At 32.7% G+C, this 19,322-nt stretch overlaps 1 protein-coding gene across 1 annotated transcript in view; it reads right to left on the bottom strand.

The window, feature by feature from the left end:
* LOC117123748 (ciliogenesis and planar polarity effector 1-like) overlaps positions 1 to 19,322 on the bottom strand; it is a 36,929-nt gene that overhangs the window by 4,688 nt on the left and 12,919 nt on the right. Inside the window, exons 3-6 of the mRNA XM_033269757.1 lie at positions 14,277 to 14,386; positions 12,213 to 12,473; positions 2,856 to 3,038; positions 49 to 1,302 (exon numbers count right to left, since the gene is read on the bottom strand). Coding sequence (XP_033125648.1) covers positions 49 to 1,302; positions 2,856 to 3,038; positions 12,213 to 12,473; positions 14,277 to 14,386 — 1,808 coding nt within the window. The remainder of the gene's footprint in view (positions 1 to 48; positions 1,303 to 2,855; positions 3,039 to 12,212; positions 12,474 to 14,276; positions 14,387 to 19,322) is intronic.

Below are 19,322 nucleotides of genomic sequence, written 5' to 3'. Positions count from 1 at the left end.
GTATACGCAGCTGCAATCAGACATTTTCCAAAGAAATTGATACCTCACCTTTTAGCTGGCAGATGTCTACTAGCCACTTTGGTTCCTGAATGCCAGAGTGAGCGTGTCAGAGACCCACGCAACGATTTGGTTTGGTCTAGGATCTCCTGAACGGTTGCTATAGCTTTTAGCCTAGCAACAGGTACAGCTTTTTCAACGTCTTGATGACTCGCAATGTTCTGGAAGACTGCCGATTCCATCACATCACTCTCATAGAACTTTCTTTCAAGGTGTGCAAAATCAAAGCTTGGTTGTACAACACTTGTGTATGAGTAAATTGAGTTGATTTGGAATTCTGAATAATGTAACATGCGGTACAAGCAGGCAAATGCTTTTACGTGTTTGTTTTTGCCACTACTAGTAGTCAACAAATGCTGGATCACGTCATGGATCAACTTGAGCATATGTGGAAGCAAGTTTTTATGGAGTGTATCCCAGTGAAGTAGATTCATTGTACATTTGAATAGAAGAAGAACCCTGAAAATACGAGGATAGCGTTTAGCAAACTTTGAAAAGTTGTTCCTCAACAAGTTGGTAGAATCAGTCCTGAGTAAATTACCATCGCATTTCATGAGAACTTGCATTAGTATACTGATTAAACGTGCTGTGTGCTGCATCAGTGATTCCAATTGTAAAGACCATTTGTCAGTTACTGAGACTCCAAGACCCCAGGCTGACAATATCGCTCGATGAGCTTTTTTCACCAGCACCAACAGCTCATTGAAGTCAGCACTTGTTTCAACCCTTCCATCAATACTATCCATTGTTCCAAACATTATTTTACCCTCATTCACCGAATCAAATGGTTTACCATAATCTGAGAAATCGCTACTTGCTGTTAGTGCACACTTTTCACGACCGTCTATCACGTCTGCCGCAAGATTCAGTGTTTCAGGTTTACGGAATCCAAAGAAAGCACTTCTTTTCAATGATGGAAAAGGGTGTGAATTGTTTTGGTTTGGACTAACTAGTATTTCAGCTGCTTTTGGCTTTACCATCTTTGTGAATACTAGTGGCTTTAATGTTACACCAAGTTGCCACTGGTCATTCAGCTTTGAAAGAGTGTCATGTCCTTCTATAAGGTACTGTTCTATTGTTGCTTCACATGTGAGGTCTGCTGGTAGAGACAGCACTGTCACCAGATAGCCATCTGAGCAAAGTATCATTGGTTGTGTGGGATGTGTTGTCACCGAAAAACGTTGCTTCATTGGGTCAGATTCAGAGTTGTCAGAGTTACCATTCCCATCTTCATTATTCATTGTTCTAAAAAGATATATACATTTTAAGATCCAGTATATTACACTAGAACTTTGTTTTAGTATATTACACTAGAACAAAGTTTTGAATTTTGTACAATGCCATAAAATGGCATTGTAACATAACACCGCTAAAAATTCATAGTGTAACAAAAAAAATGAAGAGCAAGAGTGAGAAGTTACGGTAATGAATGACAAAAAAAAATTTTTTTTAATTATCAAACTGAATTCAATTCAAGAGAGAAAAAGATTTATTCAAGAAAAGTAGCTGTATGTCTGGTATAATTACCAGACATATCACTGGCAAGCTGCCATCACATCCCTCATGAATATGTTTTCAAACACAATCATCCAAGTTGCCAATCATTAGGCCATTAACCAAAATCACACACATCATACATGTTAAAATACAAGTCTGGAGTTGACTCTATCTTGATGCTGTCATGATGAAAAACTAACATTTTTGGCGCTTAAACGAACACACCCTTGAAAAGTGGCTCAGAGGGGACTGATTTCATGCTAGTTCAGTTTGATAGCATTTTGATAAAAGTGAATTATATCTGTAACTAATTTAAATCATCATTTTGAGTATAAATCATTGCTAATCCTCAAAATGATTCCACCTGTTTTCATTTATCTGATTGTAAAATATTACATATATTTCAATAGAATTGGTGATCAAGAGGGCAGTCAAATATGATTAAACAGATTGATCATTTTTTTATTGATATTAAAGTGATAAGAAAGTGATATTCCCAATTGTCCATTTATAGTTTATTGGTCAGTGGGCAATAAACAATTCCACTATGGCCTATACCTTAGAGATTGTTGCTATGGTCCTACATAACCACATCCTTTTATGGTGTGAAGTACACTAAACATAAATTTGCATATTGCTGGCCTACCCTAAAAACTCAAACTGTCGCCATGTGCTTTTTTTTTTTTTTTTTGTGAACTTTGGATGGGCTTTCGCTACTTTTGCAATGTAAAGAGGGGGAGGGGGGCTCTTTTCAAAATGAATGCTGTAAATTTTAAGAATTACTACTATAATACAATAAATAGAGCCACTGTAATATCAATCTGTATCATGGATTGTATTAACCGGCATTTAATCACCTAAACTACTGTATAAACCAAGCACTTTTTAAACTTTTTTTGTTTCCTTGTAATTCATGTAATGTGTATGTACTGCACTATCTCAAAAAATAGCCAATGCTCTCTTGAAAAGCCCATGGTCTTCTTTTTGAGGCTACTTTTGCAAACTAATGAGGGGATTTCAATTCAAGATGGGCTTCTTCTCAAGATTACGGTATGCCCTTTGGGGCTTCTATTTGAGGTTTTGTGGATGCCTATTGAGATTTAATGAGATCATGTGCTATAAGTAAGATGAGCCAAGGACGAAGCTAGCACAGCAAAATACAATGTTTACTGGTATGGATGAAAAATTAAATATTACAGAGTAAACACCCACCACTTAATTTTTTAAACCATATTTTTAGATTATCATCAGACATTGCCATAGAATTAATTTTGAATGTTATTTTAATAACTACTAATTACCTGATAGTAATAACAGGATGAAAGGGTAAAAAATAAGCTGGACCCAACTCAACAGAGCACCCTTCAGCTTGCAAGACCAGCAGTTCACCAAGCCGTGAGAATATACATAAAGATCCTCTCATAGTTATGCAAACTAGGAATAGGGAGTCGATGGTCCATTCCATGCTACCAACACGATACGATCTGTAAATATAATTATTCATGATTACAGATAAAGAAAATAAAAGTATGTCAAACTATAATTACCGCGTTCACATGTCTTAGGTCGCAAAGAACAAGTCAAAAATACACAAGAAAATGGCAACTATATTTTTGTTTGTGCCAGGCTATTCGCTGACGGATCGGCGATCACCCAAATATGTCAGTTGGGGACTGTTGGAGAATCGTCAATGCCTCCTCCACCCATGTCTAGGATCAGAAATCGCTGGCCTAGCATATTTACAACCAATTGGGGAAGTGACATAAATTTATTTCCAGTTGCTTCAAAAGCAGCAGCGAACGCGATTTGGCCATTTTTTTTATCTAACACAATCCCCTCATGACAAAGTGCCTCAACCTCTCGCGATCGATAGAGAAATGTGAACGTGACTAATATGGTGGTATGTCTTGATATTTCTTTAATGGTACAGTACTTTATTGTTTTACATAATATTGATGGTGTACATGATACTTGAAGTAGTTTCAATAGCTTTTCAACTGATGTATCCAAACCGCCATTGCTGAATACCAAAATAAATAAGCTCACCATAGATCCGATATTTAATTGCAAATTTAAGTTTATAATGCACAGTACTTTATTCTATTCACCTAAGTGCTTCTGTTTCATTGAATGTGAGTGAATTATTATTGCATAACCATACTATATATTATTTTAATATCGCATACTCTTGTATACAAAATGAAAGCACTAACAAAATGGGGATCAATTCCAATACCATGATGTAGTGCAAGGGTGCACATCAATTTAAAAAAAAGAAAAACTGAAAGTTAATACGGTCTGTAGATTTTCAATCCTTATTCAAGATACTCGCAATGAACCAGATGGGGACAAGATAGCGAGGAAGCGTTTTCGGGTACAAATGTAGCGGATCTTTCATAACCCATTGACATCGTCTGTAAAGCAGGAAAAACATGTCAACAGCAAATATACAACAGATTCTCTGGCTACCCTGCCTGCACTCCTCACACAGTCCAGACTACACCACAGTGTTACCTAGAGACCCTAGCAGATCTAAAAGGGGTACATGTATTTCAAAAAAGGAATACAAATCCTGACTAAGCACATAATTTACAAAACAAACAGGAAGCGATCAGTTCTAGGGAAGTATAAACGGGCCTAGCTCACGGGAACATCTACAGACTCAGGAGGAAAGTTAGTATTGGGGAGAAATGAAATATGAAGCGACTACACATTCAAGGATATGATTCGGTAGAGGTCTTGAGACAGATCAGCTTTATCATGTCATTTGTACTCAAGGGCAAAATAAGACCCGTGGTGGAAGATAGGGTGTAAATTGGAAAGAAAACAGTAATTACTGAAGGAAATGAGATGGATAAACGTAGAATCAGAAGACACAGCATAAACAACACAGGCTGGTTTTACACTTCTTGATAACATTACAGAGACAGGCACATATGAATGGCTGCATAGATTACAGTCTCCCTCTTTCAAAATGCAACCAAATAAGATGTTTAAATGCACCAATCTTTACCCATCCTCATGTATCAGCAGAAAATCAACAGAAACGAAAACCAACCAACTGGCTTTAATTAATGTAAAGGTGATCACTATGGAAAAACACTATAATTACTACTATTACCGTTTCATTGAACGTAGCATTTAGGAAATATCAAGATATTGAGAAATCTAAAGAAACTGTTACAAAAATAGTGTTCTAATTTAATAACTTACTTGTCACCTTTGAAATATTAACCTACATACTGACACTATAACCTTAACTTCCTTTCAGGATTAATAATTAACAGACTTACTGAGTCTCACATATTCATACTACTGACCCAATCTCAAGCTTTCACACCACACTAGAAAACCAAACACTTTTACCAAGCTTTTAAGTACTTTCAATTATATCAAATTATAGACTAATAATTGCAATCTCTACACATTTTAAAATTGTAATTTTTTATTTACTGTAGCCTCCAACTGACAATATTTTTGTAGGTACCTTGTAAGGTGATGACGATAATAATAATGTTAATAATAATATCGATAATAATAGTAATGAATCTGCTATATAACGCAATGTCACAATTCTAATTATCAATACAGATTAATCCAGGTTTCTGAAAAAAATTCTAAAAATTGTATTTACCTGACAAATTCATGTCAGCAAAACAACCAGAAAAGGGTGTTGTTGAAATGATGACTAAATATCTGATATTTTGTTTATAATAATCAAGTATAGTATCTGACCTGTTCCCTCTTAGGATTCCAAATGTACCATAGGACTTTAGTCTCCATGGTACAAACTTGTAAAACTAATTGATATTCATCTAGCAAACAGGTGTGTGCTTGCATCAAGTTTGATGCCTCATGAATAGCGAGAGAAACAACCTCACAAAGCATAAAATGCAATATTTTGTGACAGAAGTTAAATGAAAGTTCAGTTAAAAGTTATTAAAATTGCCCTACAATTGGCTGAATAGTTTCCTTTAAAAAGTGTTATTATTACCAGGGAGTTGTACAAAAATGCATGAAAATTAAAAGAACATTAAAGAATCTAATATGAGAAAGAGTTGGTCAAATATATCTTGATATTTACTAACAGTATATCATGAGAAACTACAGGCAAGAACTTGAAGGGGAAACCTAAGGGAGACATGATTCATGGCAATACATTTGTCATCTAAAGATCTGTAAATGATATGTACAACTAATACACAGTGTTAACAGATTCACCTGCAGTTTATTAAGATTTTTGCCCAATAGTTCAAGCAGCAGATGTTGAAAAATACTTGGGTGTCTGAGTCTAAAGCAATTGTTGTAATATTGATGGCATTTTTGGGTGTGGATGTCAATGAAGTAATTACATTCAATGATTTGATTATGGGAGGGAACTTTAAGTTAATTTCCAATAAACACTGAACTGAGTATAGAGTTACTTAGTGCTATTGCTAGATTTAGGTCGATGATTGCTCTAATAAAAGGTATGGACACCTGTGTACTTAAGATTCCTATGTATGCTACAAATATTTCTGGTTTACTGCTATATTTCTTGAACGATCTTTTAAGTGAGTAATCCTTATGCATTGCTAACCTGTAAAAGAATAAACATATTGTCTTTTATTTTGAATCAGTTGGGTGGGATTTAATTGGTATAAAAACCAGAATAACCTAAACTATACGGAAGTCTAAAGACTTAGTTCCAGTGAGATTCTCCTGGTGGTGATTGGGCAGTCGAATTGCTGAGCGGTTACGGCAAGGGTGCAGCACCCGACAGCCATAATATCGGCGCTGGTTTGAACAACACGCTCCCCTGTAATTCTGGAGGTGGAACTAGTCTTCTCGGATAAGGACTATAAACTGTAGGGCCAGTGTACATAATTGACTCATCTGCACTATAAAAAACCATTACATCCTTTGAGACAGCCCGTCACTGTGTACTCATCCAGATGCTGAACAGGCATCGATGAGTAACTGAACAGAACTATTTATTTATTTATTTATTCTTTGTTTATACTAAATTCACACTTTCAATACATAGTACTGATTTCCAAAGTGGTTCAGTTCTTAACAACAGAAAGTTTAAAAAGAAGATTTAAACACACAGTAAAAAAGGAATACTTAACTACAACGTTTAAAACAAACTTCAAAGGAACATTGGATGGAGCTCAAAAAAACAATACTATTCAAAAAATATATATTGATATACAAGGTAAGAGAAAATGTAGTTAAATAAAGATGACATTATTGAGGATTTGAAATAGAATGCTTGAAAGTTGAGCGTCATAGATTTAAGCTACAGTACGTTCACATCAAGCCCGGGTGCCTGTCCGGAGTCTGGAGAAAAAAATTGTGAAAAAATGGGTTCAGTGGTAAATAATATGACCGTTCACATCAAATTCGTACGATTTCCAATCCGGACTCCGGATCCGGATCGATGGATCTGAGAGCCATTTGTAACCTGAAATCGTACATTTTTTTTTCCCTGGACCAATCAGCAACAAGCTTGGTTGGTTCGAACCAATCGAACGAATGCATACTTAACCCGAACAACCATGTTCCGTGCGTGATGTGAACGCAGCATTCAAAAAACGTAGCCACTCACGATTTTTTGTCCGGGCTCCGGACCGGATCCGGGCTTGATGTGATCGTAGCTTTAAAGCTGGTTTAAACTAGACCCAGCAAACAACTTAAATTTATTGTGCAATAGCTATATATAAGTTGTCTTTTTTATTAAATTGTGTTATTAGATATTAACAATACAATAACTATTACATTAATAATTTCAGATGTTATATAACAAATGTGAAAAGTGTATAGTAGTTAAAAGACATGTGGAGAGACAATTATAACTGTTTTACTTTCTAAAGAAGAAAAGGCAAATGCTAGGATGTTAATTGGAGTAGCACTAGTCACTAAGTACAGGGTGACATAGTGGTTATGACACCAGGCTAGTTATCTGAATGTCATGGGTTCATTCCTACCTGAATCACTTGCATTTTTTTTGCAAGTATTATCAAATGCTAGGATGTTAATTGAAGTAACACTAGTCACTAAGTACAGGGTGACCTAGTGGTTATGACACCAGGCTAGTTATCTGAATGTCATTTTTTTTTTGCAAGTATTACGGAACATACTGAGTATTCAGTATGATAACACATCAGCAGAGCAAAAAATAACTCCTACACCTATTCTTATAATAAATTTATGGTTTTGCATTTTTTTTATCTTGTATGTTTTCATTCTGTAATTGGCAGGCTTCCCACAGTTGGATGTGAATCAACATAAACTTTTTTTAAAAAACCATGTCCATCTGTCACATTCTCACCTTTATCAATAAATGTGTTAACCTTCTATGTGATAAAAACCAAGTATGCTGTACCAGACACTAACACCAAATGAAACATTTGCATTGGACATTTCAAGGCAGGTGTTGCAACATTAGTTTTTCTACTGATAATATTGATTGATTGACAGCCACTGTGGCACAAGAAAACTGATGACCACATGACCAGAAGCTTGAAGGTAAACATTTTTCCAATTCTAAACAATTTTTACAGACTTCAAACCCATTTTCACTGCTATTATCAAACCTAAATTACAATCTTATATTTCCAAATTCCCATAAGTGTTTGAAAATCTAAATTGGATATCAGGAGTAATTTCCCCTCTCACGTTAACATTGCTGTCATTATATCATTGTTGAGAGAGGCTTACCATCCAGTTTATTTCAGTTACTTTTAACAAGAAACTGATTTGATAACAGCATGCACATGAACCAGGGAACTTTCCGAAGGGCGTTGCCATACATGATGTCAGGTCTTGTCTACTAGCTCACACTAGAGAGATTTCAGAGAACACTGCTACAACAGATGAGTTTCAAATTTGATAACAGAATCTGACACATTAACATGTAGCAACATGTTTATATATCACTAGAGACTTAGAAGAAGCCTTTACTACCTGTCTTGTTAATATATCAATTAGGGTTTTGTGACCATTCTTAAGGGTCTGATGACTCGTAGAATAATTACCTCCCATTGAGCATTTGTAACTACTATCTTATCCTTTTGTAGTCTCGACTTTCGTTTCTGACGCATCTTTATACACATGCAGAAGTGAAACCTTTAATTTTTGTATTCAATTTGTCTCAAATTCCTATGTTTAGACATTTAAAAATCGAAAAAATAATTATGAATACACTTGTTTATATATTTGTTTGAGATGCAAATTCAATAAATTTTTTGAAGTAATCATTTTAAACTTCAGTGGCCATATGTGGCTTTGTTGATTGAATAATACATATTTTATTTCTACAAAAATAAAAACAAAAAACACAAATCAGATGTTTTTCAATAAATCAGTGAATTGAAATGTACAGGTATATTTTGACTGAGTATGGTCTTTTCAATTTTTAACATCTTCCCCATTTGATTCTGCCATGCGACACAAAACAGGAATTTTCACTGCGGAAGTTCCTCAGAAAATTTCTTAGGTGCCTGAACTATCAGTATTTGACCTTCAAGAGTTCAGAAAAATTCCCCCTAAAATTAACAAGTTTAAAAAAAAAAATGTTTTGATATAAATCTAAGGTCATTTACAACTTGTTTTTTTTAGTTACACGTCTTGTTTTTTTTTTCTAGTTACACCTATCTTGCTTTTTTTAGTTGCACCTGTATTGGTTTTTTAGTTACGCTTGTATTGGTTTTTATTTGTATAGTTACACTTGCCAGTTATGGTTTGTTTTTTTTTTTAGTTTGTTTTTTTTAGTTACACTTTATTTTTTTCTTAAATAACACCTGTCTTTTTTTCTTTTTACTTACACCATTTTGTTTGTTTTATATATAATATATATAGTTTTTAGTTATACCTGTATTGCTTTATTTTTTTTTTTTTTTTATACCTGTCTTTTAGTTACACCTGTATTTGTTTTCTTTTTGGCCACTACATCATCATAATTTCTGGGTTTAGTCATTTTAAAACGTAGACATTTGCAACTACAATATTCTGTTTAAGATTTCTTGATTGGCTGGTTACGTCATTAAGTTGTGTGTAGGTTTACTTTCATTGTTGCAGGTTGCACAATATCTAGTTGTCATCTTGAATGTCATTTTGTAATGGAATGTTAATCACTTAGGCATCTATGAAACTTCAGAGCGTTTCAAACAATTTAGTTTCTTTACTTTATGTGTCTACAATGACATACAAATTGATAAAAATGTTATACGTATATACTGTACATGTGGTGCAAAATATTACCATGTGGCTTGATGGTCTACAGGTGGCATAAAATGTTGGAAAAGTTTATGTTAATTACAACATACACCAGTAACAAGACTGCAACAGAAATTGCAGGATTCTGTATTATGCAATTTTTAAAATAAAGCTTGAGTATATAAATTCCAACATTCTGAAGTTAAATTATGTGATAAGCTGAAACAGTCTATTTTATTACACAAAAATTAAAGCAACAGTAGCACTTCTGCGACTGATTGAGATATTTATTGTCACAAGATTTCGTCTACACAGTACACGTCTTCAGGTAAAGAAGTGTAGTAAAAATTAGCGAGATTAAGCTTAGGGTTATATGCCACCAATCAGCACCTCGGATTTGTGTAAAATCGTCAGATAAATAACCATGGCCTAAAATGTTTGATAAAATAGTATTGCGATTGTCAGCAATGTGACCCAAAATGCTATATAGATTACTTACAATGGTATGCAGTTACAGCTCAAACATAAATATATTATATACTACAACTCTACTTAGCATTTAATACTGTATTTCCTGAATTTAATGTGCATCTCCAACAAAAAAAAAAAAGAAAACTGCAAGTAGTATACACACATCACAAAATAGTGACAAAGGGAAAGCTGAAAGCCCAGACAAGGATCTAAAACCCATAGATTTTGAAACATGAATAATATGCACTACTACCTACATGCTTATCGAACAAGCTCTACTGAAAGTATATATATGGGGAGGGCCGTCATCTTGATATCAAAAACCTTTCACTAATGAAACTTCACTTCTTTCCTTTTGATATATAAGAAAGTTACCGGAGGAATCAATATACCTAATCTTTACACATGCAATTGTGAGACATAACATACCGTCAATTGATGCTAAAGAATAGTTCATCTCATGGATTATGTTCTTTCATGGATTATTATTGTAATTTCTACAAATCAAAGTAGTATCTATCTGAGTAAAGTATATAAACTGATCAAAAGTTATATTTATTTAATGGAGTGGAGAAAGCAGATATAATATGTGAGAAGGGTTGAGGAAAAAAGCAGTTGGATGACGATGAAACCAACCTTTCAATTGAAAATGGCACCAATGTGCTTTATATCAACAAAATGAAAACAAAATAAATGTAAAATTAACAACCAAAATAAAAGGAGTATCAAAAGTTGTGGAGTAGTCATATTAGTCAGTAAAACAATAAGTTGGTAGCACTATTATGACTAAAATAAATTTTATATCAGAAGCTTTTGCCTCAATTGCTTACGTAGGTATAGATTCAATAAAAAATAATGGTAATTATTAGTGTTAAAGTAGATAATGATAAAGCATACAATATGTTTGCCTTTATGTTATGCTTTAGATAAAAATATGCCAATACAGGAAATAACATTGAAAAATGTCTCTTTGGCCAATACAGCAACCCTGAACTTTAAATAATTGAAACATTTCAAATGAAGTTTTAAAAGGCAGATAAAAATTAGAAGAGATGTCAAAATATGAAGTACTATGGGAATCATTTTTATACTACATGGAATACATTTATCAGCAATATATCAACCTTATGTCAAAGATTTTCAATTTTCACGATTGTTCAGGAAGTTTGTTTACTTTTAATTTGGAAACTGATACAAGCCAGGTTTCCATTTGTTAAAAATGGCTGCCAGTATTATTAATACAGCCTCTGTACAAAGCAGGATTGATCGCTTACAAGATGCCACAATTCAGAAGACATACGCCGACCCGTTCTCCCTCAGCGTACCCTGCAGCGATATCCAAGAATAATCACTTATCAATACAAGCAGTGTATAGCTCGCTACTATCCCCTGTCATGTGCTTGATCGAAAAGCTATCATCTGATTGAAAGAGACCATTTTACACCAGGGCTGCCTTGTAAACTAATATCTCACACTATTTCCCTTGTTGTACACACTTTACTAGCACTTACCAATTAAACTTGACATCTCAGTAAAATTTACAATTTACATATCCTGTAATTCTATATTATTAGCAAAAATAAGAAATGAAACTGAAAACTGATCAGCTTTTTAGCAGTTGAAAACTATTATTATGTAGGGAAAGAAAATTACAGAGCTGTTTATTGAACCATAGCGACTTGGACCAGCATCTGGACCAGTCAAACCACCTAGACAATTCAAACCACCTGGAACAGAATTCCATACTATAGGAGACTAGAAACAAGATAAATAATTAGGTAATACTTAAATGAGTGTTTGGCAAGGGGAACGTAAACAAAAACACACGCTAGGTGCAGGGTACACCTGAGGTGATAGTAGTCCCAGGGTATAACAGAAATATTTTTCCACTTTCTCTGGCATATGAATCTGAATGAATTTCATAATTATTATTATAGTTGTTGGACAGTGAATGAATGAACAAATGAATGAGATGATAGTGACCATACCTTGCAAGCTGTGTGGGTGGATTCTTGCTTTTGCTGCCACAGTTCTTCATATCTGAGACCACAGCTGTAGACGTCATTGTTGAGACAAACATCATTTTGGTATTCTGTGGTACTTGTTGGTTGATAGCAATGGCAAGTGTAGAGCCATCATTGGTGTGTCTGGCTACAAATGCACCTCTATGTAGCATAGGGCTGCAGGAAGATCCCAAACTAGACAATGGTGTTCTCAGTGATGTCCATTCTGCTGAGTATGTTGGTTCTCTGAATTTTAGAAATAATAGTTTATTCATTATTAAGGGAGGGTATATTATATTTTCATTTTATTTTAGCTACACCCAAAAGACCACATATACATAAATAACATTTAAGAAGCACATAATATTCAAGTATAAAAAAACATTTTTTTATACTTGAAGACTCAGATTGAGCAAGAGGCTTTGGTTTGAAAGTGGATAAATTGTTGTAAAAATATCAATAGTAGTAGTGTCTTTACCAGTATAGTGTACTACATTATTAAGAAAATCTATAAAAAAAAACCATTTTTTAGTAGCATTCACTCAGGTACAGAAAACAGGTCAGTACTAAATGAGTTGTTTCTATGAATTTAGAGTAAGAATAAGCAAATAAAGGATAAAGGTAACATAAAGTTCATATATTTATAAAGGAAAAACATAAGCAATAAATTTGGACTAGACTTGTTCAATGCGATTGAATTGGGAAGTACAAATAGAGACAAATAAGAACACAGAATTTTTGTAGATGATTGAGATATTATCCATGATAAAACATATTTGATTAAAACATCCATTGTATAAATGATAAAAGTGGAGAAATAGTTGAATTAAAAAGCTATAAAGATTGTTTTTAAGTGTGACATCACTGAAAATATTAAATGAAATTGCCATAGAAGTCGTGAGATGGAATCAAGAATTAAGGCTGTCCTTAAAGTCTATCCTGCACCCCTCCCACTTGCATACTTTCAAATCTCAATGGATGCTAATAGAGTATTAGTGAACTGATTCATTGATTAAAACAATAATATAGGGAGTCAAGCGAAAGGTTTGTTGTCGTCAGGTAGACAGCCGGTCACCAACGTAACAAAACAAGCATGTGAGAAGTGACTTGGTGTTGGATTGGAGGCTTTGGCTTTTGTAAAGACAACATCAATAAACTTCCTAATGAAAGTGGAATTATGGACCACACGCTACCTCTAGGTGCAATATCAATGTTAGGGTTCCGGCAAAATGACAAAAGTGATTTAACATCTCTACTTCTGAGAGAAAATTAAGGGGTAAAGCATTCCCGTGAAATATGTCGATTGACGACTATTCTCCGTTAGTGGCCCTGTTCAATTTAAACCAAACTACTTTTGAAATAATGATTTGATAGGATAATAAGCTTGTGCATTATACTCTGTAAATATTGGAAGGAAATCAGAATGCTTGCACACAAACTGAATGCTTCACGTCTGTGTCACATTTTTAAGAATAATTTAATTTTGATAAGTTTATAGGACAATAGATTTTAAACAATACCTAAGCTGGACAGGAAATATCTGTTGTTACAGTACTTATTACATTAACATAACAGTTTTTCTCCATCAAGCAAAATAGAATCATTATTTTGTACAATAATGCAATAAATGTCTATGTGTGTATATTAATAATGTTAATGTAAAGTTTTTAAATAATCTAATTTGATATTTTGTACATTGTTTATGCTTGTTATAAGTAAGATTTTTTATAACTTTTAGAGTTTTTATGAACACATTCCTGTGGGATTGATGTGTAAGTTGGTTTGTTCCAAATAAACAAAAATTAATGTATGTACTCATAGCAGTTAAAGCATATTTCAAAATAAAGAATTAAATTTATAATGTTACAATCCTTATCAAATACTATAATCAGCTGCCACTTGTATCTCTTTGTGTCTAATTGACAGGGTGCGCAGTACTTTGAAATCTTTGCTCACAATACTCTACCACAATACAATATTTTACTAATAAAACAAATAGAAAAAAGATGAAATTTTAAATAATATTTTACAAATATTTTATTTACAAACCTTGATGAGAATATGTTGGACTGATTTAACCATCGTAAAAGAACAGCTGATATTTGTAGAGAGCTTCCAAAGTTAAACACAAAACTACAGGAACAACATTTACCAAGTACCTAAGAAATGGAGGGAAAAAACATAACAAAAGCAGAAACCTTTGCATATTAGTATTCAAAAATCAGTGTGTGGGACTAAATTTCACCATTTTCTGCAGCTGTTAAATGTGTTTAGTACCTTCAAAATGTATTATTCTATAAGAAACAAAGAACTTGTATCAAAGTGCATATAAAATGCTGCCAAAAAGGTAAGATTACCCCGATTATTGTACTTCCACTTTAGGGACCAACAATTTTACATACTAATATTTTTATAGAAAGTGTTCTGTAATAAATTGGGAACGACATAAAGCGGTTTATATAGGTGTGCAATTACAAGATAAAATTCAACAAATTTCTCGGCTAGTGAATATAGACACAAGGGTTTGTTGGGGGAAAATAACGTTCAAGTGTTGAATTAAATCCCAAGTAGAGGGCACTCATGTAGCTTTCAGAACTAATTTATTAGAAATGCCAAAATCAAATCCTACAGGCTTCTACAGACAGGTTGTGGTAATCAAATATCGATGACGCTGGGGAAGAAATAAAGTGTGCTGAAACAAGATTTTTTAGCTCAATACAGTAATAGTGTAAAGACTAATGATGAGAAGGATTGTAGAACTGTAGTAGCAACCCTAAGGCCGGTGTTACCCCTTAAAAGTGTGAAGGTAGGGAAGACGTGGTCTTGGTGGTAACTGTTCCTTTGAAAATGCTAGATCTAAGACTCTCAATAAGCCTTCTTATGAGACCTAGTTTCCAGAACACACATGTGTCTATAATAATTCCATTCCATCCTGTTATTGCCAATAAAACTTAAAGTTGGAAGCAAATGCAAGAGGGAAAGAGTCCAATCCTCTTTATCCTCTTCCATTCCAGTTACATTAAACAGATTCCAATGGGAAAACAGAGCTATAATTCTGTACTTCAATGGTAGAATCATGCCTGCATCATTGGGGTTGATCAGAAAGAAAGTATGATCTGTTGAATTAAGCATTTAATTAATAATTTGAAATTTACTATGTAATAATAAATAATATCATAAAAAAATGTTTTATTCTATTCTAACCAAAAAAAAAGGAAGTAATAACTATATCTTTCAAATACAAGCATTTCAATAAGCAGTTTAGGAAGATAAAAGTGGATAAAAGGAGAATAAATTGAGAAGTAATGTGCCAAGTCACATGATTGACATAGAATAAGGAAAGTAAAGGAGATGGTTAAACAAAATTTTATTAGGAACCTGACTTTAAGTCAAAATGAAGCAAACCTACAGAATATCAGGAAGTTAATTGTAATTCGAAATAAGTGTGAGCAGCATGACCTGAAAATATACAGATGAAATTATGTTTTTTACTTGATATGATTGAAACAATGATGGCTTTAACAACTGATTATTACAAGGGATGTTCAGATTGATAAGAGACTTGAGTGACTAAACGAAGCAGCTGGAGAGAATATCAAATAATTAGAATGAATGAGACAATCTTAAATTACTTTATGTTTCATGATTTTATTGAGCAACTGCATCAGCCAAAAAAGTTCATAAATTGAAAGAGATTGAAAGTTCATTCCATGTCTGCCAGGAATGACCTACAGTCCAATGCTTTTATATGATTCAGTTGTATCATTAGTGCACACAAAATAGAATAGAATAAAAAAAAGATGATAAAGTTGATAAAACAGATCAGTTCATAACAGTTTAGGAACAAAATATAATTTTCTTACTTCTCTTTTTTAGTTTGTAAGTACATGATGAACACAGTTATGGCTGACAGAATCCAAAGATGCTAAATATTAGGTAATTTGTTGCCTTGATTATAAAAATGGGAAGTGCTCTAACCACAAACCAGGATTTCAACCAGAGAAATTAACACAATCAAAAAGCATCAACAAAACAGTTTATGTTGTAGATTTTAAAATGTGACTCCATACTTGAATCAAACGACTTAAAATTATTATTAATATTCATGTTTAACTAGTAATTTAATTATTTTTCTCGGATTCGTAAATATTTTGAGAGCAATACATAGTTTTAAAAATCGATGATTTAAAAGAAATGAGTTGAATAATTTAAACTAATATAATAATCATGATGATAAAATCATTTAATTAACAACACAATTTATCCGTGTAATCTTAATATATAGTTGTTTTAAAAAATGTTAATTTCTTTTAATGACTTTACCTTGCAATTTAATGACACTGACCTAGGTGTTTTATACATGTTTTCCTTTATTTCTTTTCTTAATAAAGTGATTATTGATGAATCAAAAAACTTCACACTACATAACATTATTAAGTGAATCAGCAAACTTCACATAACTCGAACATTATCAATGTGAATCAGTAACAACATTATTAATGTGAATCAACATGCTTCACACTACTCAACAATATTAATGTGAATCAGCAAACTTCTTACAACTCAACATTATTAATGAGAATCAGCAAACATCACACTACTCAACATTATTAATGTGAATCAGCAAACTTCACACTACTCAACATTATTAATGTGAATCAGCAACTTCATTTTTAAAATGAATCAGCAAACTTGTCACAACTCAACAATATTAAAACTTCACACTACTCAACATTATTAATGTGAATCAGCAAACTTCTCACAACTCAACATTATTATTGAGGTACAGGATATGAGCATGTTTCCTAATCTCATTGAGATAGCATCCACCCTAGTTCATCTTACCAAAACTTAATTTTTACATTCATTAAAAGTTTCCTGTTTAAAAGCCAAAGAGACCATTAATAAAATGTTCTTTATTTTCTTAATAAAACGTTTTGTGCCTGGCATTGTTTAGTATTTTTATATAGTCACTTTTTTTTAAAAGATATGTGCAATGTAATAATTTCATAATTAATTATTCTGAATTTGAATGGTTTTTCATATGCTTTTAACATTTTTTATATAATCACATTTTTTTAATGTATGTGCAATATTTTTATATTATCCACATAATGTATTCTTATTTGTAATAAAATAAAATTTAATTGAATTAGTAGCATGTTTTTTGTTTTTTTTAAGCAACCAATATATCAATGAATATGAACGTCATGTTTGTTCTTATCAGCCCAAATAGATCAAAATTGTTGGCACAAAATGGTTAGGAGGGCCACAAATGAACTTTTTATTTAACTCTGAGGGCTGCAACCAAACTTTGATAATTCTAGAAAAAATCTTTACGCACTTTTTTAATAGTTCTATACTGCTTTATGCTCAATTTTAATAAATTACTACTATACAGATGATCGGTGAATATAAGGGATTTTCTAGCCGAAGATGGTAGGCAGGCTGCACACATAGGATTGTCGGAGGCCGCAATAAAACTGTTACGGGCTGCACGTTGCCGACATGTGGTGTTGATCTTCGTGTCATATATGTGAGTATCTCTTGCACTGAATAAACCAAATTAAGTGTACACGAGAGATAGAAATGTCTTAGCCTTTCAACACATAATAACATTTTGATTTAAAAACGGGATGCAATTCAACTCTTTTTAGGAAAATACATAATAATTTTGTCTGCATCTGAAAGAGTCTTAAGCAAAAATACTTAATCCATCTGCAGTAACTAGGGTTAGAATACACTTAGGATGCTGAATTCAAATAATTATGTTTCTCTTGGGTCATCATTAATTCATTAAAAGTTTACCCAACAACATCATAAACGTGCATTTATTTTATAATATTTTAAATTTATAAATTCAATGTCTGATATTTGTTTTTGATATGTTTGATACTTAAATCGGTTGACAACATTTTAATGTTTCAAATATCATTATAATAATTTTGGATTTAAAGCCCCATTCCCGGCAAAATTTCAGCTGTTAAGAAAAATTTGATTTTTATATATGTTATAAAGATTTATAAATATAATACAAAATTGCTAGTTTAACAGAATTTAGAGATTCCTAAACATGAAAAAAATGTAAAATAACACTGAAATATGATTTTTTGTGTTCCACACACAAAATAAATGCAGATGAATCTTTTATGTTTGATTTTGCAAAATATGTTTACCAAGAAATATAGTAGGCGCCGGAAATGTTAGCCTATCCAACACTGCTAGGCTAGGCCTAGCCTTACCTCGATTTAGGTTCTGTTATCACACATAAAAATGGACGACATATTTTCCGTTGCTAGTACTGACACTTGTGAAATATAATATTTCATAGGAATTATTTCAAATTTGTTAAAAAATGGTTCTGACCGAGATTTTGACAATTAAACAAACATATCTCATGCCTACTCCATCAACCGCATTGTGCGAGATGCGAAGTACAAAAACCAATTTCATTAGAGAGGGCGCACTTTATTGACTGTATAAAGTATACAAAAAAGCGAGAGCATTCCAGCGAATACTATCTACAACCTCTGAATTTGCCTAGTAACGAAGAATTCGACGAAAAAATGGTAAGCTCCTATTTAAGAAATAGTCTGTATTTCTTTTTTTTTTTTTTCAATTTTTTTTGAATAAAACTAAAATTTATGACAATATTTTTCCATGGTTTATAATAATTGGAGTAATGCTTATGCATTTTTTCAAAAAAATTCTTTTTTTAGTGAAATTTTGCCAGGAATGGGGCTTTAATTAAATATTTGACTTATGAGTGTTAATCAAAAGCATGTTAAAAGTGCTTGTTTAATAACTATTAATATATATCATTATCACTGATATTGTATTCATTTCATTGATCCATCTGATTCTAGTCCATCAGGGTTAACCTACCATAAGGTTAAATTAAATCATAACCTAGAGTTAGTTATGGTTATCCTAGTGTTGTGGTAACAATATGTTGCACCTAGTCATACAGTCAAGTTATACTTTAGCCATGTGATTAATCAAGTCATGTGCTTAACCCAGTAAAAAAAAAAAATAAATTTGTTCTTATCAAATATAAATAAATATAATAAATATATATATATATATATATATATA

The sequence above is a fragment of the Anneissia japonica genome, unplaced genomic scaffold, assembly GCF_011630105.1.
Source record: "Anneissia japonica isolate Jap-2015-1 unplaced genomic scaffold, ASM1163010v1 scaffold1104_len307771_cov217, whole genome shotgun sequence".
NCBI lineage: Eukaryota > Metazoa > Echinodermata > Crinoidea > Comatulida > Comatulidae > Anneissia > Anneissia japonica.
This window is presented reverse-complemented; position numbering and strand designations above follow the sequence as displayed.